At 45.7% G+C, this 24,899-nt stretch overlaps 1 protein-coding gene across 5 annotated transcripts; it reads right to left on the reverse strand.

Annotated features, from left to right (window-relative positions):
* Positions 1-834: 834 nt before the first annotated feature.
* RABL2B (RAB, member of RAS oncogene family like 2B) lies at positions 835-24,400 on the reverse strand. Of its 5 annotated transcripts, none has more exons than XM_043563129.1 (10): positions 24,323-24,400; positions 23,996-24,104; positions 22,451-22,621; positions 8,976-9,005; positions 7,808-7,887; positions 7,028-7,107; positions 3,984-4,095; positions 3,558-3,652; positions 3,107-3,190; positions 835-2,933 (listed from the first exon to the last, which is right to left on the reverse strand). In XM_043563129.1, exons 3-10 carry the CDS (start codon positions 22,555-22,557, stop codon positions 2,853-2,855), a joined length of 669 nt encoding a protein of 222 aa, XP_043419064.1. In that variant the 5' UTR covers positions 22,558-22,621; positions 23,996-24,104; positions 24,323-24,400; the 3' UTR covers positions 835-2,852. The 5 variants fall into 5 exon arrangements, with proteins under 5 accessions (XP_043419064.1, XP_043419061.1, XP_043419062.1 ...); XM_043563126.1 differs by having other exon boundaries at positions 3,558-3,655; positions 24,323-24,394; XM_043563127.1 differs by having other exon boundaries at positions 3,558-3,655; positions 23,565-24,104; positions 24,282-24,371.
* Between the last annotated feature and the right edge of the window lie 499 nt (positions 24,401-24,899).

Raw genomic sequence — 24,899 nt, forward strand, 5'->3', positions numbered from 1 at the left:
TTAGGGAAATGCAAATCAAAACCACAATGAGGTACCACTTTACAACACTAGAATGACTAAATGTGTCTTTAAAAATGGAAACTAACAAGTGCTAGCAAGGATGTGGGGAAATTGGAACCCTTGTCCATTGCTTGTAGGACAGTAACATGGTTCCACTTTGAGAAACATTGGAAGTTCCTCAAAAGTTTAAACGTGCAATTACCATATGATCCTTCAATGCCACTCCTAATTATGTACTGTACCATGGTCTGAATTATGTCTCCTTGGAATTCATGTTGAAGCCCTAACCCTCCATGTGACGGTATTTGGAGTCAAGGAATTTAGGGAGTTAATTAATGTTAAATGAGGTAGGGCCCAATCTGGATGTCAAAGGATGTATGGTCTTTTAAGAAGGCAAAGAGAAAGAGATCTCTCTGATCACAAAGAGGTCCTGTGTGCACAGTGAGAGGGCAGCTGCCTACAAGCCAAGAAACAAGGTTTCAGAATGAAACCAACCTTGTTGGCGCCCTTAGAGTACCCAGGCTGCAGAACTGAGAAATAAGCATCTGCTGTAAGCCTTCCGGGCAGTGGTAATTTGTGACAGCAGAAGACTGGTGCTCATGGAAGTCCACGTACAAGCCTGTTTGTAGCAGCACTACTCATATAGCTAAGAGGTGGAAACGGCCCAAATGTCCATCAACGAATGGGGGGGGGTGGGGGGTGGGGGGGTGGTAAACAAATGGTGGTAGATACACACAATGGAACATGATTCTGTCCTAAAAAGGAATGAAATATTTGATACATGGATGAATCTTGAAAACATTGTGCTAAGTAAAAGAAGACAGACACAAAAGGTCACAGTATATAATTCCATTTATATGAAATGTTCAGGGTAGGTAAATCCATAGACAGAATACAGCTTAGAATTTGCTAGGGGCTGAAGGGAGGGGGTCTGGGGGAGAAACTGCTTGATGAGCAAGGGATTTTACTTTTGAATGATGGAAATATTTATAACTAGACAGGTGATAGTTGCACAGCATTGAAATTGTACTAAATGGGACTGCGTCGTTTACTTTAAAATGGTTAATTTTATGTTATATAAGTTTCACCTCAATAAATTATTTAAAAAAAGATCCAGGGGTGGTGTTCCCTGTATTAGTCAGGGTGGAATGAACTTTAAGCAGCAGGTGGGTCTGAGCATGTGAAGGTGGGTGGCCATGGGTGCTTCTGGCACCCTGCCTGAGCACTCCTCCCCTGGCTGCTTTAAGTGTTGATGGATAACCCTGCCCTTTTCTCCAGAGAACTGCCCTTTGCTGACTCGCAGCAGGAGCCACTTTGCTTTGGAGGCTAGGGGCCACCACCTGCACCCCCCTCCCTGTCCCACAATAGCTGACCTCCACAAAAAGCTCCTGGTCTCTAAGTGGGACCAACTCTGAGGCAGAGGAGACTGAAGCTGGCCTCCCACCCTCTCCTGCTCCCCTCACTTTGGAACCTGACTCCAAATGGTTACATAAAACCAATACTGATGGTGAATTCTATGGTCTTTGAATGATATCTCAATAAAGCCATCATGTTAAAAAGATACTTACGAGTCATTTACAGCACCAAAGGTTTTTTGTTTTGTTTTGTTTTTGACATTCTTAAAGGCCCACCTCACCAGGGTAACACATTCCCCCAAATCCCAGGTCAAGTTACATCTTTTCAGTTGAAATTGTAAGAATTAGTAATTTAAAGGCAAATAAGGTTTGTTCTTGTTTCTTGTTCTTCCCAAATACACACTCATTCTTTTTAAAATGCTGAATTCCATTGAAATGGTCAGTTAAGCTGACCAGGGCTGCCCTCGCATGTCAGGTCAAGGCAACCTTCCTCCTAATCAGCTGATGATCACAAGTTCTTTCTGTGGGTTTTTGCTCAGTGAAATCCAGACCCACAAGCATGCACATAACGTGTAATGTTTGTGTTAAGTCAAGCTTTACTATAAAAATGAAAGCAATGGAAACAATGCACAGGATGATCATACACACACCAGTGAGCCCCAAGTCCAGGAAAGAAGTGGGAAAGGCAGTAGGGCAGCCCTTCTCCCTGCCCCACAAAGCAGTGCCCAAATAGTCTCAAAAAACAAGGCGGGGGTGGGGGGGTGGCTACAGGAAGCTCTTCTAATCCAAATAGGTGAGCCATGGTATTAAGTGTCGTTAGACATGTCACCTGTTTCCCTGACTTTAATGGCCAACCTGTCTTGTGATCTAGACCTCAGTTTACCAGTGTGCTGGCAGTACCCAGGTACCCTGAGAAACATGTGGGATGAACAGCTGTCTGCTCAAAACCATTTCTAAAAAAAGTTGGTTGGGAGACTAAAGAGGAAAAAGAATGGAGCACCCCCCCCCCACCCCCCCAAATCTGTAGAGGTGGGAATGGGATGGTAAGGGATTAGAAATAATTCCCTTGGTGGAAAGGCAATGAATGGGCCCTGAGGTCAGTTCTGGGAGAGAAAACACACCTCAATTTCCTTTTATTTGAGAGATACACAAAGCATGTTCCTGAAGCTCTTCACTGCCCCCCCACAACATAGGGAGGCTTCGGGTACTGATCTCTAACTCTGCTTGACGCTCTGCTTGGACTTCTCATACCTGTCGAGGGCGCTTGCTTGCGCAGACCCCATCCCTGTCCCTGAGTATGAGGGTGGGGGTGGCAACTGTGGAAAGGTCAGGTATCATGGGCCATGGAGGTGGGTGGGAAGGATGGGTGGGCTTGCAGGAGGTAGAGAGGGGGATGGCCTGCAAGAGTTTTTCAATTCAGAGCTGGAGGGTTGTTGAGGGGAGGGTATTCTGAAAGAACCCCCACCCTCCAAGTCCATGAAGAGAGGCTTCCTTCTCTCAGGAAGGGGAGAGGCTCTCAAGACTGCCACGCTGCACTTGGTCTGGCACATCTTCCTCCTTCTGCTCCAAATCAAAGTTCTGTGAACAAGGTTGCAGGTGAGGTCTGGCCCCGTACATGCCGAGCACAGCTCTGATAATTCTAGGGGCGCATGCATGATGGGCATGTGTTGCCTGCAAAGGCTGGGTTATGTTCCACATCCCTGAGGAGAAGCTGCTTTCCTTATCCCACCCACAATTTTGGCCTGACCTACCTCAAGCTCCTGCAAAACCTCGTCCATGAAGTCCCGGGAGTTGTGTTTGTACGACACAGCTAATCGAATTGCATCATTGAAGAGCTGGGGGTGAGGTGCAGGTGGTGGAAGGAAGGAAAGGAAGGAAGGAAGACATGGCCGTGGGTGCCAATGCCCTGTCCGTGTCATATGTCCACCCAATACTCTACCCCTAAAGTCGGCAAGGTCACCCCTCAATTCACCTTCTCCCCATCAATGTACTTTTTCTCGCCAAGCTCAGCCCATTACCTCCCTTACTGTCAATACAATGACCCCTTCCTATTCTATTGCTCTGGATTGCCCACTCATAGTCCCTGCAATACCTGTCCTCTCCACCGTCCCTGTGGCCAGCCCTTTCTTTGCAGCTTCCCTGGTCCCTTCACCATTTGGCCTTCCCTAACCTCACTAGACTACCCCTGCAGTCCACCATTACCTTCACAACGTTGGTACCATCAGCAGCTGAGACAAAGTACAGGGGAAGGGAGAACTTCCTGGCAAAATTGAAGCTCTTTTGGGTCATCTTTATGTCTGCTGTAGAGAGAAGGTAAAACACTGGCCTATCAAGCGACAAGGACAGGAATTGGCAGGACAGGTCACTGGAGGCCCCCATTCCAGAAAGTGGGGCAGGCAGGGGCAATCAGGGGACATGTCCTAGAAAGAGTTCATTTAAAGGGATTTGTGTCTCGGGGAGAGGGAAGATTGCCTCAGTTGGTATCTTTACTGGCAAGAGATTGATGGCAAGCAAACAAGGGAAGGAGGACAGATCACTGAAGGTTCCCTGCCCCAGGAATGGAGGAGGAAATGTGTGGTGGTGGGTCCCCCACGGAATGCTGACACGCAGATGCAGGGATGGCCCCACCATCAATTTTATTGGCCACCACGATGCACGGGATCTCTGGCCTGAACTCCCGAAGCTCTGTGTACCAGGTGCTCAGGTTCTTGTAGGTGACTTTCCTCTGCACATCGAACACCTGCAATGAACACAGGAGGGGAGAGAGCTCAGGTTGTCGGTGTCTGCACCCCACCCACACGTGATGTGCACATGCAGGCAAGCGGCCCTGTGAACAAAGGCTGCACCTGTTCCCGCCCCTCTAAGGGAAATCCTCAGAGCCTCAGATCCAAAAGTGGTTTTTAAAATGTTTATTCCAGGGATGCTTGTGTGGCTCAGTTGGTTGAATGTCTGACTCTTGATTTCAGCTCAGGTCGTGACCCCAGGGTCATGGGACTGAGCCCTTCGTTGGGCTCCGTGCTAAGTGTGGAGCCTGCTAAGAAGTCTCTCTCTCCCTCTGTCCCTCTCTCCCGCACTCTCTAAAAAATAAAATAAATCTTAAAAAAAAAGTTTCTTTTCTGTTGTCACCTAATTCCGTTTACCTATTTTAACCAAGTTGTATCATTGTACTAATCAATAGTCTGTTACAAATTGTAAATTTTTGCTTTTTCTCCCCTTTAGTCTATTCTTATTTTTATTGCTTAAACTCTGTCTTAAAATTTCTTTGTGATAATTTTAAATGCTTGTAAAATTCCCCTTTAGTTACTATTGATGTACTTTTAATTTTAAACTTTTGTTTAATCTCGTATTCATTTTGTATTTTAAACTTCTTAAAAGTAGTTTCTATCCATCATCATCATCATCATCATCATGAGGCAGCCGGCATCTTTCCTGCTTTGGCGGAGGGGGCAGGTGTGTCTTCGCCGCCGCCAGGCTCTGGCTGCGGAGGACTGCGCTGGCTCTGGGAATCGCAGTGGTGCTTGCTCCTGCAGATCCTGGGCCTGATGCTGGGAAGGTCGTCCAAGCGTTCTTGTTGTCGGTAGTGGTCCACACGCAGGAGGCAGTGGGTGTTCACTGGCCAGGTCTCCACGACCACCACTAACCACCACTAACCCCTGCTGGGCCGCAGGCTCCTCCTCACAGTCTTGGGGAGAATCAGCCAGTTGTAGCGGAAGGAGCTGCGAGCCCTCAAGTGACGGGGCTGGTGCTGTGTGTCCGCCTGTCCCCCTGGATCAGGAAGCTGGAGCAGTTCCACACGACCATCCGTTGTAGGTGGCCAGAGATGGAAAGACTATCTTTTATTATTTTGTAGCTTGTAATTTGATTACCAGTTTACAAATTACAGTTTTTTACCTATTTTATTTAAAAAAAAAATTTTTTTTTTTTAACATTTATTTTTGAGACAGCATGAACGGGGGAGGGGCAGAGAGAGAGGGAGACACAGAATCGGAAGCAGGCTCCAGGCTCTGAGCCATCAGCCCAGAGCCTGACGCGGGGCTCGAACTCACGGACCGTGAGATCGTGACCTGAGCCGAAGTCGGACGCTCAACCGACCGAGCCACCCAGGCGCCCCTACCTATTTTAAAATATTAGCAATAAACATGAACACTGCAGACTGGCTCAAAGGACAGGGGAGGCCAGAAGTCCTGAGACGCTTCAAGTTGCTGCTGCAGGGATGGAGTCCCTCCAACCCCCCTGGGAGCTCCTCAAAGGCCATCCTCCAGGATGGACTCAAAGGCCCCGGCACACAGTAGATAGAGCTGGACAACCCTGGAACCTGCTGGAATGGCTGCTCTTACTTCCAAACTACCCAGTCCTGCATGGGACCAAATGGATCTCACCCGGGGCCAGGGGCTTGCTCTGCATGGCAGTGGGCATGGGCCCCCACCCCGGAGGCAGCAGGAGGTCCCCCGGGAGGTTCTTCCGTGGTACCCACAGGCCCCATTTCAACAAATGACCATGCTGTCTTGAATTTAAATGACACTTGTAATGAGTCTTCTGCAATCGGCTTCACGTCAGGCTGCCTCCCATGATCACTGTCGATCACCTTTCATCCAGGTCTGGTTTCCTGAGCTGCCTCTCCTTGTTTTGAGAGCTGAGGAGGAGCTGGCTGGGACAAGGAGCAGCCCCATCAAGACTTCAAGGTGGTTCAAGGTGGAGGGTGGAAGCCTAGCTCCCTCTGGGACTAGCAGATCCCCAGGTGCTCATCACCAGGTGAGCGCTTTCTACCTGCCTGGCCCCATGCAGCAGGCACCGGCAGATACAGGCATGCAGGAATGCTGGCAGGACAGACATCCCCAGGTTTCAGAAGACAGTCCAAATGGAGCCAATGGAGAGGGGTCAGAGGCAGGAGGAGTACACTCCCAGAGAGAAAACGGAGGTGGGGTCAAAGCCCCAAATGCCAGAGCAGAATCAAAACAAATGGCTGGGCCTTGCCCTCCCAGTTTTCCAAGGTCAAAGATGTTGACTATGTGAGCCTCCAGGTGAGACTGCTGGCCTGCACTGCCCCCATCTGCCTTTCCCAGTCACCTCCTTGTTCTGTCCCCTTAAAGATACTACCTAGTATTACAATTTGGAAAATTTCAAGAGATTTTGTGTTACTGGATAGTGGAACCTGTGAATGGAGCCAGGACTCTGGGCAGGAGGCCCTAGAGACACAGCCTTGCACAGCTCTCCTGTGCTTCCCTAGCCCTCCCTCAGGCCCTCTTATGGCACTTTTTATCCTGTGGCTCTGGGGGGACCTCTGAAGACTGTGTTCTGGACAGCACAGAGGAAAGGGGCCACTTGGGAGCAACACCAGCTGGCAGTCAAGGGGGCCTCGAGAGCCTATCCGAGTAGGTGGCTCCATCAGGAAAGGATTGCATTTGCCTTAGATGGCATGCCTGATGCTGAGGCCCGGGGTGTGTTCCTCCCCCTGGACGGGGGTTCCTCCTCCGGACCCACTTGAAGCGAAGCTCACCTGGGCCTGCTCACACTCAGAACCTCTGGAAGCACGTGTAGTTTGAAACCTCCCCAGGCTTCCCTGTTCCCCTCTCCCCCAGCACCCGGCCTTGGTGAGGAGGGCTCAGCGCTGCCGGGTCACCCCTCAAGCTTGCCCAGAGGGCAGCCTGTCCACTGCCCGGCTGGTTTCATACCATGATGCAGGCGTGGGCCTTGTGGTAGTAGGAGGCATGCATGCTCTGGAACCGCTCCTGGCCGGCTGTGTCCCAAAAGTCTGCAACATGAACACAGCTCTGACTGCCTCATGGGGCCGGAGGGCAGAGAGACCCGAACGCACTGAGCATCTCTGTGCAGATCTCTGTGTGCAGAAACAGAACCTGCGGGGAGGACAGGGAGGAACGAAGACCACACAGCGCGCACGTGTGCGTCATCAGGACACCACGCACCTGGGTGTGCCGTGGGAGGTGTGTGTATGGGGGTGCATGGGGGTGGGTGAGAAGAAGACACATGGGCAGGCCAGGAGGAAGGAGAACGCAGACAGGAAGTCCCAAAAGGGAGAAGGCAGGTGTCCCTGTTCTCCCACCCACAAGATGCAGGACCTTCCGAGGTCAAAACCAGGCTGATTTTCCACGTGTGTTGACCACGGATGGCAGACACAGTCAGGCAGGGTGCATGGCCTAACCAAGCAGAAGGCTATGACCCCACAATCTTAAAAGCTTTTGTGGAAGATAATATTCAGACCACAACTGTTATTTCTTTATGCTGGTTAAATTAGAATACCGGGTCAGAGAGCTGGAACGGAGGTCTTGAGTGCCTCCTCCCACCCTCCCTAGGCTCCTCTCACGGTCCTTCCTACCACCCTTAGTCTCTGCTGGGGGTCTCATTTGCTCCCTGCCTGACTCTCTCCCAGGGACTTCCATCCCCTCCCCTTTCCTCGCCCTTGAGAGTCTATGGCTCGGCCTTGTGCTGCTCACCCACAAGGACAGTCTTGCCGTCCACCGTGGCCGTGTGCTTGTACAGGGTCAGGGCATACGTGGACAGCTGTTGCGGCTGACTGCATTCAGGTTAAGGAAAAGAGATGAACGAAAAGGAAGGCAAGGAAGGTGCTTGGGGGGAGGCACTGGTGTGATGAAACTGGCCCCCTCCTTTTCTTTTTGGAGTTCTTTAGATTTTAAGCTGAATGAATGTGGCAGACAGGATCACTTTCCAGTATCACTGGCACAAACTCCATGGAAAGGCGAAGGGCAGGAGAGGCTGGGAGACATCCCGGCCATCTAAGTACCAGGGACAGCATGGAATGGAATTTTACAAGAGAAGCCATCATAAACAGCATCACGTACTTGGAAAATGCAACCATGGGGGCCCCAGCCTCTTCATGGACGGGGCTCTTGCAGGCCAGAGAGGAAACCCAGCCGTAGGCAGCAACATGACCATTCCAGGGAAAATTATTGTCTACAAGCTAGACAGCTGACAAGCTGTTTGTGAACTGCCTGTACAGGAAACCCCAGCAAAAAGCCTGGGGAATTACTTCCTGAAGCTGCAAGATGCTGGGTGGTCGAACCAGCAAAGCTGGGATGATGCAGGGGCAGCTGCAAAGAAGCACTTGGTGGAAGGTGAAGCAAGATATACTCAGGCTCCACCTTGGGGGTCAAGGCCCAGGGCAGGAAGCAGGACACTCCAGGGCTCTTTTCTGCCACAGTTCTTAGTAGATTGACATGGGAAGCTGTTTAAAACCATCCCAGTTGCCAGGGAGGGTCTCACTCCAAGCCTAGACCTTGTGACAATCCATAGGAGGAGGGAGCAGTTCCTGTTTTACAAAGTTCATTCACACCAGAGAATTTTAAAGCATTAGCCCGAGCTTTGAGGTCAGAGGTTAAGTGACTTGCCTGAGGCCAGAGCTACTAAGGAGGAGGAGGTGGCGTTTGAATCCAGGCACGTGACCAGGTACTGTTAGCCATTCTATTGTCTTTCTGATGTAAAGCAAATGCAAATAGGACACTGGTGAGAACAGTCAAGAAGGAAACCTGTGCATTCACTCACCGAGCCCTCCTCCCCAGAGCAAAGGGGTGAACGGTGAGGTTGAGGTGGCATGAGGGGAGAAGGGCCCCAGGAACAAGGAGCACTTCAAACTTTGAAGGATACAATCCATCCATGAGAAACCTCTCCATAAGTCTGTAAGGACAGCGTGCAAGGTGATCAGGGTACATCCTTCAGCCTTCCTCCTCCTTGCCCCGCGTCATAACCCCTGTCCAGGCTGACAAGCTGGGGCCATTCATTCCACAGCCACACAGTTTCCTTTTAGGACAGTGCCCAGGAGCCGCCCCCCAACCCTCTTCTTGACTCCCCTTAAGTGCCCGGCATCCCTTAGTTGTAACACCGATCCAGCACCCACAGCTGCTTTGCCGGAGGGCAGGGACCCCACCTTCCTTCTTTTGGAGCACCACAACAGCTGGTAACCTATATTAGTTGAAGGGATAAAGACCGATCTTTGGAGCTCTGCCACATGTCTACACTGGAGAAGTCTGTGTGAACCATGAACTCAATAAATCTAAAAGTGAGTTTGTTTAACCCACTCATCCTGTCCTTGTTCCTGAATTATCTAGTTAGTGGCATCACCCCATTCTCCAAGTCTGGAACCTGGAATCAGCATTACTAGCCCCTCATAACAAAACAGGCTACATTACCACAAGTTCATATACCAGTCCACGCGAGGCTCTCAGACCCACTGTTCCTGCCTCTGCACACTACTGACAAACACCATGATCCCTGCTTTATGCCTAGGAAACTGACACCAGGCAGACTGTGCCCTCTGCCCACGAGCCATTCCCCTAATATTCTGCAGGTCCTCCAGGGCTTTGCTCAAATGTCACCTGAGCAGTGGGACCTTCCCTGGTGATCTTACTTGTGATAAGCAAGTTCTATCTTACCTTGTACTCTGTCTTACCCTGTAGGTAATACCAACAGAAACACTCAGTATTTTATTTATTGACAGTTTACCTCTCTCGACTAGAATGGGAGGCCACGAAAGCAATTTTAGTTTATTGCTGCACGGCCAGTGCCTAGGACAAAAAACATTTAGACTATGACTAGCATGCAAACACCACAGGAAAAACTGTAGCCTCAGTGGGGAGCTTAGATTTCCACCCTTGGGGGGCACCTCAACAACATTACCAAGCTGTCCTAATAGGGAGCTGGAACTTTCTTCTCTACCATATGGCAATGAGACACCCTCCCGCTGCCGCCACCCCATAGTGCCAGTGGAGACCACGGGTGCTGCCTCCCCCCTTCTTCTACTGAAGCAATGCTGCAGGAAGCCAGCTAAAACAGAAGGTTCAAATAAGATTCAGAGTCTCATAACATGATCTTCAAAATATCCAAGTTTCTTCCAAAAATCATTCATCATATTAAGAATCAAGGAAGATCTCAAAGTGAATGAAAAAAGATAATCAACAAATGCCAACACTGTGCTGATACAGATGTTCAAATTATTTGTCAAAGTTTTTAAAGTAGCTGTCATAAATGAGCAACTATAGATGTGCTTGAAATAAATGAAAATACAGAAAGCTTCAACAATGGGCCAATTCCTAAAAGCACAAACAAGCAAAACTAACCTAGTAAGAAAGAGATCATTTGAATAGCTCTGTAACTATAAATCTCTAGGCCCAGATGGTTTCAGGGTAGAATTCTGCCAAACACTGTAAGAATTAATATCAATTTTGCACAATCTCTTCCAGAGAACAGAAGAAGAGGGAATTCATTTTATGAAGTCACTTTATCCTGATATCAAAATCAGTCAAAGACAGTACAGGAAAAGAAAAACAACCCTACAGACCAATATCTTCCATGAATATAGCATCAACAAATTATTAACAGAATTCAGGAACACACAAAAGAAGTTATACACCATGACCAAGTATGATGCATTTCAGGCGTGCAAGACTAGTTCGATATCTGAAAATCAATGAATGCAATCTAACATATTAACTGCCTAAAGAAGAAAATCACAGGATCATATTGATTGATGGAGAAAATGCATCTGCAAAACTCAACATCCATTCTCGATAAAAAAAAATAAAGCAAGAATCGAGGGGAATTAGTATGTTGAAAAGTACAAAATACTGATGAAAAAAATTAAAGATCTGAATAAATGGAGAGACATACTATGTTTATGGATTGGAAAACTCAATAAAAAAACGATGTCAATTCTCCTAAAATTGATATACAGGCTTAACGCAATGCCTATTAAAATTCTAGCAAGATGTTTTATAGGTATCGTCAAGATTGCATACAACTTATGTAGGCAGGCAAAGGAATTAGAAAAGCTAAAAGAAATGTGAATAAGAATAAAATGGGAAGAATCAGTCTACCCAATTTTAAGACTTACTATAGCTACTGTAAGCAAGATGTGTGGTACTGGCAGCGGGACAGACACACAGACTAATGGAATACAAGAAAGAACCCAGAAATAGTCTCACAGAAGTAAAGCCAACTGGTTTTTCACCAAAGTGCAGAAGGCAATGGAGGAATGACAACAAATGATGCTGGGCCAAGTGAGTATCTACAAAGGAAAAAATAAACTCTTACCCCAAACCCTCATACCTTAAACAAAAGTTAATTCAAAATTGATCACAGATAGGGGCACCTGGGTGGCTCAGTCGGTTAAGCGTCCGACTTCAGCTCAGGTCACGATCTCACGGTCCGTGAGTTCGAGCCCCGCGTCGGGCTCTGGGCTGATGGCTCAGAGCCTGGAGCCTGCTTCTGATTCTGTGTCTCCCTCTCTCTCTGCCCCTCCCCCCATTCATGCTCTGTCTCAAAAATAAAAAAATAAACGTTAAAAAAATTAAAATAAACAAAATTGATCACAGACTTACATGTAAAATGTAAAAATACAAGGCTTTTACAAGAAAACACAGGAAAAAGATCTTTGGGACCCAGGGCTTGGTAGAGATCAAAGTCCATGACTTCAGTAACATCAAAAGCATGATCCATAAAAGAAACAAATGGACTTCATGAAAAGTAGAACCTTCTGCTCTATGAAATAGCTTGTTACAAGACAGTGGAAGACAAGCTCTCAACAGGAGAAAATGTTTGCAAAGAGCACATCCAGCAAAGACCAGTACCTGGAAAAATAATAGCCAAAACTCTACAATGAAAAAAACTCTCAATTAGAAAATGAGCAGAAGGCATGAAGAGACACGTAACCAAAGAGGAGATGTTTGAAATCACCAGGCATTAGGGACATGGAGAGTAAGACCATGCTGAGCTATCACTGCATGCCTGCCATGATGGTTAAGATAAAAATTAGCAATAACACTAAATGTTGGCAAGGATGCAGAAAAAACTGCATCTTTCACACATTACTGGTGGGAAAACAGACATTTTGGAAAATAATTTTATTTCTTTTTTAAAACATTTATTTATTTAAATTCAAGTTAGTTAACACACAGTGTAGCACTGGCTTCAGGAGTAGAACCCAGTGATTCATCTCTTACATATGACACCCAGGGCTCATCCCAACAAGTACCCTCCTTAATGCCCATCACCCATCTAGCCCATCCCCCACCCACTTCCCCTCCAGCAACCCTCAGTTTGTTCTCTGTATTTAAGAGTCTCTTATGGCTTGCTTCCCTCTGTGTTTTTATCTTATTTTTCCTTCCCTTCCCCTATGTTCATCTGTTGTTTCTTAAATTCCACATATGAGTGAAATCATATGGTATCTTTCTCTGACTTATTTTGCTTAGCATAGTACCCTTTAGTTCTATCCACGTTGCTGCAAATGGCAAGACTTCATTCTTTTTGAATGAAATTCTTTTAGTCTTCTTTTAGTATTCCATTGTATATATACATACCACATCTTCTTTACCCATTCCTCAGTCAATGGACATTTGGGCTCTGTCCATAAGGTGGCTGTTGTCGATAGCACTGCTGTAAACATTGAGGTGCATGTGCCCCTTCAAATCAGCATTTTTGTATTCTTTGGATAAATACCTTGTAGTTTCTTAACAAATCAAACATATACTCACTGTATGGTCTAGCCATGAAATGAAATAAAAACTTACATCCGTGCCAAAACCCACACACGTGTTCACAGCAACTTCACGTGTACTAGCCAAGACCCAGAATTAACTGAAATGTCACTTAACAGGTGACTGGAAAAGGCTGGAAAACCACACCGTGGCCATCTACCATGAAATACTATTCAGCAACAAAAAGGAGCACACTATTGATAGTGCAACAACTTGGATGGGTTGTAAGGATATTATGCTGAGTGAAAAAGGTCACGGGTTGTATAATTCCATTTACACAATGTAGCCAAAATGACATGATTATAGAGATGGAGAATAAATTGGTGGTTACAGGGGTTAGGGGTGGTGGAAAGTGAGGTGGGGTGGGTGTGACTATAAATGGGTAGAATGACCAAAGTTTTGTATCTTAATTCCATCGATAGTTGCATAAATCTGCACATGTGATAAAATGACACAGAATTATACATGCATCAAACCAATGCCAATTTTCTGATTTTGATAATGTTCTACAGTAACTTAAGATATTATCATTGAGGAAGCTGGGTGAAGGGTGCACAGGCCCTCTCTGTACACTCTGTGCAACATCCTGTGAATCTGTATTATTCCAAAATGAAAAGAGAAAAAAAAGCAAAACAGAGAGGGACAAAAACCACAAGAGACCCTTAAATACAGAGAACTGAGGGTTGCTGGAGGGGAGGTGGGCGGGGGATGGGCCAGATGGGTGATGGGCATGAGAGAGGACACTTGTTGGGATGAACACTGGGTGTTATATATGTAAGTGATGAATCACTGGGTTCTACTCCTGAAACCATTATTACACTGTACGTTAACTAGCTTGGATTTAAATTAAAAAAAAAGGCAAACAAAAACCACAGGTTGGGAGATGTCTGCGATGCTAGTAACTGACAAGCATGAATACACAGAAAATATGAACAGCTCCGATACGCAAGTGAGAGAGCACACAGACAGCCTGTGCACTAAGAATACAAACAGGTGAATGGCTAATGAACATATAAAAAGATGCTCAGTGTTTTAATAATTTAATGACTTCAACGCAAATTAAAATGAAGTAGCTTTCACATCCCTTCAGACTGGCACAATTCAGAAAGTCACATGACACTGAATGTTGGGGATTTTGTACTGTGCTGGCAGCAGCATAAATTTAATACAACTATTTTGGAGAGCAATTTGGATATCTCGATATTTGAGGTAATCTTGAAACTAGGCCATTTCACCCCAGGCCTAAGTGTGTGCCCAAGATGGTAGGCACAAAAATACTCACGGCAGTATTGTACTTAATATCATAAAAACGATAACACTGGAAATGTTCTTCAACAGAAGAGTAGACAATTTTAGTACAAACTAGTTAAAAACAAACTTACTAAGTTGCTTACCACTTAGCAGATACTATGGTAGCTGTCATGACATAACACTGAACAAAACAGATGAAGATCCCTGTCAAGACAGACAATAAGTAAGCCCTTAAAATACATGCAACCACATGTGTGGTCATTGCACTTAGGACAAAGGCATCACTAGAGTTGAGTGGGGTTAACCGTTTCATCAATTAAGCATGTGGGAGCAATTGAGTATCTGTACCGGGAAGAGATGAACCTTGAGGCCGTTAATGAAAGGGGGAAGTAGGAGGTTCTAGGGGGGTCAACCCGCACCTGAAATATCCAGTAAACTGGAAAAGATGATGAGAACGAACCAGTTCAGAACTCCGGAACCTGAGTGGACACACAGAAGCAGGACAGCACTAGGTGGCAACAGAGTGCTGATCCCCCTAGAAGGGCAACGTGTGTCAACCAGCGGCAGCTGCCCGTCCCTCAGGCCTGCCGCACCAACTTGGTGAGCTGTGCTCCAAGGTTCTGGCTACGGTCTGGGGTGCCGGAGAGATATTGCCCTCAATAAGTCTGGGTCACATGTTTTGCTCAATTAGGTCTCAGCTCTCTCAGGCTTCAGGTTTCCCGTGCTGGTGTATATTGGAGATTTCAAGGACTAGGAAGATCTTGGTTTTTCTTTCTATTTTTGGAGCCAGAAGTTTAAGGAAATCTTTGTCAGGTCACTATCTGACCACAGATAATAGAACAGGAACATCAGTGACCACACACAAGGAATACACACTTTGTGAAAATAGTCTGGAAAAATTACAAATAGACGACTCTAGCCCCAAACAAGGGGAAATCAGCAATGCCTGAAGAGTGGGAGAATCTGATTTTTAAAGTTGTCACATTAAAACACTCAGACTGTCTAATTCTCATCAAAACAACTCCAAAGCTTACAAAGAAATGAGAAGATATGACCCATTCTCATGAAAATAAGAATCTGACAGAATCAACCCCAAAAGAAATGCAAACATTGGAATTACTCATCAATTACCAAAATTGAGTATCTTAAATATGCTCAAAGGGCTAAGGGAATTCATGGACAAAGAATTAAAGAAATCAGGAAATGATACATGAATAAAATGAGAATATTAATAAAGAGATAAAAATTATGAAAAGGAACCCAACAAAACTTCTGGAGCACAAAAGCACATTAATTACAATGAAAACAAAACAAAACAAAATAACCTCACTAGAGGGTTTCAACAACATATTTGAGCAGGCAGAAGACAGGGTCAGCAAACTTGAAGATAATAAGGTGGTTGAAATTATCCAGTTGGAGAAGCAGAAGAAAGAAAGAATAAAAATGAGCAGGGCCTAAGGAACGTGTGGGACAACACAAAGCAAACTAACATATGCATCGTAAAGAAAAGAGAGATCTGAAGAAACAATGGCTAAAAACTTCCTAAACTTGACACGAGACACGACTACACACACCCAGAAAGCTTCACACATTCCAAGCACGATAAACCCGGAGATCCACATTGAGACACATCATAGGCAAACTGTTGAACCCTAAAGACAAAATCCTCACTAAGACAAACAGCCCCTTTCTCATCAGACACCACTGAAGTCAGAAGGCAGTGGGATGACATATTTAAAAGGTCCTGAAAGAAAAAAGCTGTCAACCAGGATTTCTATATCCCGAAAACTATCCCTCAAGAATTAAGAAGTTAAGACATTCCCAGATAAAGATAAGCTGATGAAGCTCATTACCAGTGAACTTGCCCTACAAGAAATGCTAAAGTGAGTCTCTTTTAGGTTAACACAAAAGGGCACTAGATGGTAATTGGAAGTTGTATGAAGAAGTAAAGATCTTCAGTAAATGTAGCTATGTAGGTAAATATAAAAGCCAGTATTCTTGTACTTTTGGTTTGCAACTCCCCTTTTTCCTATATGATTTAAAAGGCAAATACAGGGGTACTGGGTGACTCAGTCGGTTAAGCGTCCGATTTCAGCTCAGGTCATGATCTCAAGGTTCGTGAGTTTGAGCCCCGTATCAGGCTCTGTGCTGACTGCTTCTGATTCTGTGTCTCCCTCCCTCTCTCTGCCTCTCCCCAGCTTGTGCTCTGTTTCTGTCTCTCTCAAAAATAAATAAACATTAAAAAATTTTTTAAAGGCAAATACATAAAACAATAACTATAAATCTAAGTTAATGAGCACTGGACATATAAAGATGCAGTCTGTAACAAACCAATACGAAGGTCTGGGATGGAGACATCTAGGAACAGAGTGTTGGTGTACTACTGTAACAAACTGGTAATATTTAAATAGGTTTTTATAAGTTTAAGATGTTAATTGAAATCTTTAGGGCAACCACTAAGAAACAATTAAAGAATTATACAAAAAAAGGGAAAAGAGAATCAAAATAGCACACTGCAAAAAAAAAAAAAATCAATAAAAAAAATATTAAAGTATTTGAGGAAAACAACCAAAAGACATAGAAAACAAACAGCTAAATGGCAGAAATAAGTCCTTCTTTACCAGTAATTGCTTCAATTACTGTTGTTTCAAATGTCCATGGATAAAGCTCTCCAATTAAGAGTGAGAATACTGGCAGAATACATGAAAATAGCTGATCCACGCATGTACTATCTGTAAGAGACTCACTTTAGACCCAAAGTCACAAAAAGGTTGAAAACAAAAGATGAAGATAATCCATGCAAACAGTATCTAAAAGGGAGCTGGGACAGCTGTACTAGAGTCAGACAAAATAAACTTTCAGTCACAAGTTACGAAACAAAGAAGGACATTACATGTTGATAAAAGTTTTTTTAATCTACCAAGGAAATATAAAAGTTATAAACATATATGCACCTAAAAACAGAGTCCCCAAATACAGGAAGCAAACACTGATAAAAGTAAAGGGAGCTGTAGCTAGCTGCACGAGAACATACTAAGATCTCAAACCCCACTGTCAGCAATGGGGAGAATGGCTGAGGCAGAACCACAAGGAAACCAAGGACTTGAAGAAGAGCACACACCAGTCAGACCTAACACACATACAGAGCACACTACACCTAACAGCAGCAGCACATGTCTCTCGAGTGAACATAGGTGATAACATAAAACAAGTCTTAATAAAATTAAAAAGACTGAGATCATAGGAAGCATCTTTTCCAATAGAATGGAAGGATACCAAAAATAATAGCAGGAGGAAAACCAGAAAATTCACAACTATGTGGAAATTAAACAACACAGTATTAAACAGGCAAAAGGTCTAAGAAGAAATCATAAGGACAATTAGAAAATGTCTTGAGACTTGGGGTGCCTGGGTAGCTCAGCCAGTTAAGTGTCTGACTTTGGCTCATGTCTGTGAGTTCTGTGCTGACAGCTCAGAGGCCTGGAGCCTTCTTCTGATTCTGTGTCTTCTTCTCTCTCTGCTCCTCCCCCACGCACGCTCTGTCTGTCTCTCTCTCAAAAATAAATAAACATTAAAAAAAAAAAAGAAAATGTCTTGAGATGAATGAAAACAAAACACAGCAAACCAAAACTTAAGGATGAAGCCAAAGATGTGCCAAGAGCAAAATTTATACCTGTTCAGCACATACCTTAAAAATGAACGAAGATCTCAAATCAATGACAAACTACACCTTAAAACACTAGACACAAAAGAGCAAACTAAACACAAGCTCATGAGAGGAAGGTAGTAGTAAAGATTTCAGTGAAGATAAACAAAATAGAGACTCAAAAGACAATGGAGAAACCCCTGAAACAATAATTAGGTCTTTGACAAGATCAACAAAATCAATAAACCTTTAGCTGGGCCAAGGAAAGAGAGAGAAGGCAAAATCTGCTCAAAATCAGAACTGGGGACACTAACATCAATTTTACAGAAACAAAAAACATGATAAGAGAATCCCATGGCGACGCCTGGGTGACTCAGTCGCTTAAGTGTTGGACTCTTGACCTTGGCTTAGGTCATGATCTCATGGTTTGTGAGTTCGAGCCCCATGTCGGGCTGTGTGCTGACGGCATGGAGCCTGCTTGGGATTCTCTCTCCCCAACTCTCTCTTTCTTGCCTCCCCTGCTTGCGGGCTCTGCCTCTCAAAATAAACAAACTTAAAAAAAAAAAAGAGACTACCATGAATAACTGTATGCCAACAAACTGGATACTCTAGAGGAAATGCACAAATTTCTAGAAATATGCAAACTACCAAACTGATATAAGAAGAAACAGAGAATCTGAATGGACTATACCAAGTAAGCAGTATCCAAAAATCTCCCATAAAGAAAAGGCCAGGACTGGATGGCTTCACTGGTGAATTCTACCAAGCACTTAATGAATTAACACCAATCCTTCTCAAACTTGTCCAAAAAATTGAAGAGGAGGGGCATTTCCTAATTCTTTCTAGGAGGCCAACATTACCCTGATTCCAAAGCCAGACAATGACATACAAGAAAAACAAACAGTATCTTTAAACATAGATGTAAAAATCTTCAACACAGCAATAGCAACCAAATTAGTATTAAAAGGATCATATACCGTGCTTGCTTCAGCAGCACATATACTAAAAAAAGGATCATATACTGTGACCAGGGGAGATTTCTCTTGGAATTTACGGGTGGCTCAATGTAGGAAAAAACACACCATATTAACAGACTGAAGGAAAAATCCTACCTATTCCCAATAAATGCATAAAAAGCATTTGCCAAAATTGATACCATTTCATGACAAAAACACTAAATTACTAGCAATAGAAGGTATTTCCTCAACAGGATAAAGGCCATATACGAAAAAACTGTAATAAATATCATACTTAATTGTGAAGGACTAAAAGCTTTTCCCCTAAGATCAGAAACAGGAGAAGGATCCGACTTTTCCCATTTCCATTCAACACAGCCGTAGAAGTTCCAGTCCAAGCGCTATGGGGAGAAAACAGCCATTCTGAGCTGCTGCTCAGGCATCTGACAAGCAGGACAAGGCCGCTCACACCGAGTCTCGAAATGCAGATAAGAACCTGAGCTTAGGATGCCCGCCTAAGTTCCCACTTTGTCTTTCCCTGGCACCTTCTAAAATAACCACTTAGGGAGTGTCTGACTGGCTCAGTCATAGAGCAAGTGACTCTTAAATCTCAGGCTTGTGAATTCAAGCCCCACACTGGGCATGGAGCCTCCTTCAAAAAATAATTAAAAAAAATTTTTTTTTTTTTTAAACAGCCACTTAGATTTGAGCCTGCAAAAAGTGAGTGACCTCCACCCCCAAACACCTTATAAGTGCTTGCTGGTGACCCAGGATGGAGGGCTGCCCTTCCCCTGGCTCATTTCACTCCCACTTCTGGGATCCGTAAGTAATAAATCTTGGGACTTTTTCTTGTGGGTGTATTGAAAGTGCACCTTCAGTCAAAACAAGCCCAGGGCTTTCACTTCCCCAAAGTGGGAGCTCAGGGCTGGCTTATACCTCTCATCCACCCTTATCCATCAGGTCATAGCTGGTATATTCTTTTTTTTTTTTAATGTTTATTTAGAGAGAATCCCAAGCAGGCTCCATGTTGTTAAGTGCAGAGCCTGACGTGGGGCTCAATCCCATGAACTGTGAGATCATGACCTGAGCTGAAATCAAGAGTCAGACACTCAACTGACTGAGCCACCCAGGTGCTTAAGTCAAATACACCAGCTTCAAGAAGCCCCTAACACAGGCACCTTTGCAAGAAAAGGAAATAAAAGGCATCCAAATTGGAAAGATGGAAGTAAAATTATTTCTATTTAAAGATAATGATTTTATACATAGAAAATGCTAAAAAGTCCACAAAAACAGTAATAGAGCTAATAATTCAGCAAAGCTGCAAGACATAAATTCCACACACAAAAATAGTATTTCCATACACTGGCAATGAAAAGGGAATTTAACCAAGGAGACATAATACTTGTACACTAAAACCGTAAAACACTGCTGAAAGAAATTAAACTAGACGTAAATAAATGTAAAGATATCAGTGTTCATGGATTTGAAGGCTTACTGTTGTTAAGTAGATAACACTACCCAAACCAATCCACAGATTCAATGCAATCCTTATCTCAATCCCAATGACATTTTTGCAAAATAAAAGAACATATCCCAAAATTCATATGGAATTTCAAGGGATCCCAAGTAGCCAAAACAATCTTGTGAAAGAATAACAAAATTGAGGGACTCACATTTCCCTGAGGTCAAACCTTCACACAAAGCTATAATACTTAAAATAGTGTGGTACTGGCACAAATAATATGAATATACAGACCAACTGAATAGACACTTGAGAAATAAACCCTCACATACATGGTCAACTGATGTCTGACAAAGGTGTCAGGACCATTTAATGTGGGGGGAAGCATTGTCTCTTAAACAAATGATGCTGGAAAAACTGGATATTGCCATGCCAAAGAATGGAGGTGAGTCCCTTCCCTCACACCATATACAAAAGTTAACTCAAAATGGATCAAACACCTAAACTTAAGAGCTGAAACTATAAAACTTTTATTTTTTGTTAACATTTGTTTATTTGAGAGAGAGTGTGCATGTGAATAGGGGAGGGGCACAGAGACAGAGAGAGAGAGAGAGAGAGAGAGAGAGAGAGAGAGAGAGAGAGAGAGAGAATCCCAAGCAGGCTCTATGCTCAGCCTGGAGCCCGATGTGGGGCTTGATATTACAACTGTGAGATCATGAACTGAGCTGATATAATGAGTCGGACGCTCAACCGACTGAGCCATCCAGGTGCCCCAAACTATAAAACTTTGAGAAGAAAATGTAGGATCGTATCTTAATGATACTCCCCTAAGAGCAGATATATAGACCAATGGAACAGAATAGAGAGCCCAGAAATAAGCCCACACATATACGGTCAAATATTTCATCAGAGAACTAAGATTATACAATGGAGAAAGGATGGGGGCACATGCAGGAGCGAAGGAAAAGCCCCCCTCAGGAGGCAGTGACCAGATCTGAGGACGCCTGCTCACAAGCAGTGGAAGAACTACATCATTAGAGTCCACCCTCAACAGAGGCTTGGGGGGCCAGAAACACAGGTGCAAACAGGAAATGGAATCAAGAGGCATGAATGTGCTGTGTGAACAAGAAAGGCATTTCAGAGAAAGTCTGGCGCTTGGGGCGGCCCCAGTGGCCAACACTGTGGTAATCGATGAAGTCTTGTATTACTACTTTGTGTTTGTCGTCCTAAGTGAGGCTTGTAAGAAACTGGCATTGAACTTGGGGCTGGGCAGCACCAAGGAAGCTGGCAAAGTGGCCATGTTGGGGCTCACACCAAGCTACACTCTCTACAGCCCCCATCTGCTAATGAGCTGACAGCTTGCTCCCTGCCTGCCTACCATTCCTGCTCCCTGTGTGCTGGCAAATACTAAACTTGGTTGGGGAAAAAGGGGGTGTTATTTACTATGTAATCTCCCCATGCTACAACACTCACCCACATTTTCATTGTACAGGCATGTTGTTGAGGACGGTCAGAGTCACTGCAAGACGCTAAACTAGAGCTGCAGTGTGTACGTATGGGGTAGGGCAGAGAGAATGTGAATTCATGAAGATGGCCTAAAAACCAGCAAAGCCCTTGGAATCAAAGGGTAAGGTAATAAATGATGATGCTGGAAGACAAGGTAGATCTGGAGCACCTAGGAGACAAGACTCAAGCTGAGAAGGCAGAATGGGAGGTGTGGGATCTGCCAGCATTGTAGAGCCCCTCCTCAACCCTACAGGTGGGAGTCCCAAACTGTGCACATGGGCACTGGAGCCAGTTATGATGCAGCCAGTCTCCACACTGATCACAGCCAGTCGTCATTTCTTTCTACTCTGCTTAATCTGGATGGGTTCCTCCAAGAAGCATCTGCACCACTTCTAATCAATCTGTCACCGGGTCTCCATTCCCACTGTTTCTGCCTCACAGACTCGCCCACACAGCACATGCAGGACCCCTGGCTCTGATGTCCTCACCCTGGACTGCTTCAGTAGCTTCCAGGGTGACCTGCCCATATCTGCTGCTAGGACTCATGGAAAAAGCTTGATTTATTCAGTCCTTATGACTTGCTCCCCCCTCCTGCAACACACACAGCTGCTGATGTGTTCCCCCTCACCCCCCCTCCCCACCTGGGCTCCAACCAAGACTATTCCCTACCACCCCTACAGAAGTCATGAGCCTCTGTGCCTCCAGCAGGTTTTTCTAATAACCCTGACCTGCGCTGGGACTGGTCTTTCTTCCCTCATCTCCCAACATACTTGGATTTGCCCACAGCGCTGTCTCCTAGGCAGATGATCTTCACGTTGTCATCAGCATCATATTTCTCTTGGTCGAGCTCACAGGGTTTGGCTCTGTCGCTGGCCATTGGCTCCCGGCTCCTGGCTGTTCAGCCTGGGGTAGGTGTGTGTGTAGGGGGGTCTTGTCACTGTCTGGGAAGTTCAAGAAGAGGCTGTTGTTAAAATGATGGGAAGTTTCCAAATCTAGTTCTTCCTCTTCCTGGACTGGGGAGAGAAGGAGCTGATGAGAGCAGGGCCCAAGGACACACTTACATCCTTCTCTACTCACCACCAACCTGGCTGTCACTTGCCTCACTGTGGGGTTGTAATCTTGTCCCCACCCAAATCCTCTTCAGGTGGTGGACCCTATGTCATCTCTTTACTACAGCTATGTTCACGGCCACACCTTCCACTCCCACCTCAAAAGACAGTATTTTACAAACTGTACATAGACAAGCTTCTCACGGGTAAAACCAGGACAAAAACCAGTGCCCATGTCACACAATCAGTGTGAGACAGAGACAGTCCTCTGTAAACCTGAGCTCTTCTCACTGAACGACAGCCCACACAGCCAGAGACACCTAATGTGCATTCCTGACCACCCACCTCATGCCTCTCACCTCCCCTTCACTTTTCACCCTGCTTTAGTCAGTAGCTGTTTCTTCCTCTCTCACTGTGGACATCCCACAGACCCTCTTCTCTAAGGTCATTGCAAGTATGTTCTAAATGCTGACGATGCCAAATCTGTACCTACACCAAGATTGCTTCTCTTGGCAGCAGACTCAAGTAGGCAACTGCCTACCAGACTTGGACTAGTAGATTCTGCCACACAGGGACAAATACCATGTGAAAACACAAATACTTAAGTCCTGCCCACCCCAAACATCAATCCTCACATCCCTCATCTGTACAAGACAGTGCCGGCCACCCAGTGACAACATCTAGGTGTGACATCATCTCTAGCTCTGTCCTTTCCTCACTCCCAAACAGAACCTTTAAAATTGTACTGAGAATGTACAATAGTCCAGACTCTGAGGTAATTAGGCACACAGAAATGACGCCATAGGCTCTTACTGAGCATTCACCATGAGCAGACCTTGTGCTGGGTTCAGAAGAAAGGAGACACGATGTTGGCAGCCTACTGTGGCAAGAGCGACGGCCGGGGTGTGAATACCGTGGAGGGTGTAAAATACCAACAGGATCCCGAGTTTCCCTGATTGTACCACTGCAGTGCCATTGCCTCTCCTCAGGTAGGTACTGAGCCTTGTTTACCCAGGTACCCTCGGCTTCATGAGCAGTGCCTGGGAAGTGGCAGATGCTTGGTAAGCATAATGAAGGGGTGCCCCTTCCACTTCCACCCTGGAGCAGAGTGACCTGTTCCAAAGCCAAACCCAACCCTGTTAACTTCAAGCTCGAAGAGTTTCAATGGTTGTCACTGTCCTCACCATCCAGTGCGCAAGCTGTCTTTCATTCAACTTTTTTTTTTTTTTTTTTTTTTTTTGGCATTCAACACATCTCGGAACCAACCTTCCCTGTCAGGCTGGACTGCCCTCGCCCCCAGATCGCTGCGTGCACCCAACGACGCGTCCTTCTCCTGCCTAGGGCCTAGGGATGGTGGGTCCCAACGCTGAGCCTGCTGGGGGGAAACAAATAAGACCACGGACTCCGCAGGCTGGCCCGCCTGTGGCCAACCATTCCCCGGTCCGCGCCCGCCGGTTATGCATCCCGATCCTGTCCCGGTCCCCGGACCACCCCGCCCCGGTCGCGTCCCGCCCCAGTCCCCGTTCCGCCCGGAATCGCGTCATTCTCCGACCCGGTCCCGCCTCGGAGCCCGCGGGCCAGCCGGGGACCTACTCCGCGCCGCGCTCCGCTTCCGGCTCAGTCGGCGTCCTCGCAGCTGCTACGCAACCGCGCAAGGACCCGGAGGAGGGCTGCCCGGCCGGAGGCCTGAAGGACCCCTCCTGGGTGCGGGCTGGCTAGCGCGGTGCCGGCCGGGAGGACCTCAGGTGATTGCGTGCACCGCCGCCGGTGCTGAGTCGGGCGGGCTGGAGGCCGGGCGGCGGAAGTGTGCGGGGTGGGCTTCCTGCGACGTTCAAGTCGGGCAACGTGGATAAATGCAGCTGGATTGTGTTTTCCATCTTGGTGTAGGAATTTGTGACAGAGTAGCTCGTGGCAGTTTCATTTCTTCTTTGTTAAAATATTTAGAAATCCTGTACTTGAAAGAAAGATGCCTCGATTATGAGTGACTTTGAGGCGAAAATTAGAAATAAACATGAGGGGCCCCTGGGTGGCTCAGTCCGTTAAGCGTTGGACTGGGCTCAGGTCATGACTCATGGTTTGTGGGTTCTAGCCCCGCATCAGGCTCCACAGTCTCAGTGCGGAGTCGGCTTGGGATTCTCTGTATCTCCCTCTGTCTCTGCCCCTCTCCCAC

This window comes from Prionailurus bengalensis, chromosome B4 (genome assembly GCF_016509475.1).
Source record: "Prionailurus bengalensis isolate Pbe53 chromosome B4, Fcat_Pben_1.1_paternal_pri, whole genome shotgun sequence".
Classification (NCBI taxonomy): Eukaryota; Metazoa; Chordata; class Mammalia; order Carnivora; family Felidae; genus Prionailurus; species Prionailurus bengalensis.

What these genes read in the sequence shown, in the direction of transcription:
- RABL2B (XM_043563126.1), bottom strand. Translation starts at nt 22,557, where the DNA reads ATGGCCAGCGACAGAGCCAAACCCTGTGAGCTCGACCAAGAGAAATAT. An exon ending in GGTGGCCAATAAAATTGATG is followed by an intron (nt 3,656 to 3,983) that starts GTGGGGCCATCC and finishes TTCTCTCTACAG; the next exon opens with CAGACATAAAGATGACCCAA. An exon ending in AGGTTTTGCAGGAGCTTGAG is followed by an intron (nt 2,934 to 3,106) that starts GTAGGTCAGGCC and finishes CCTTGTTCACAG; the next exon opens with AACTTTGATTTGGAGCAGAA.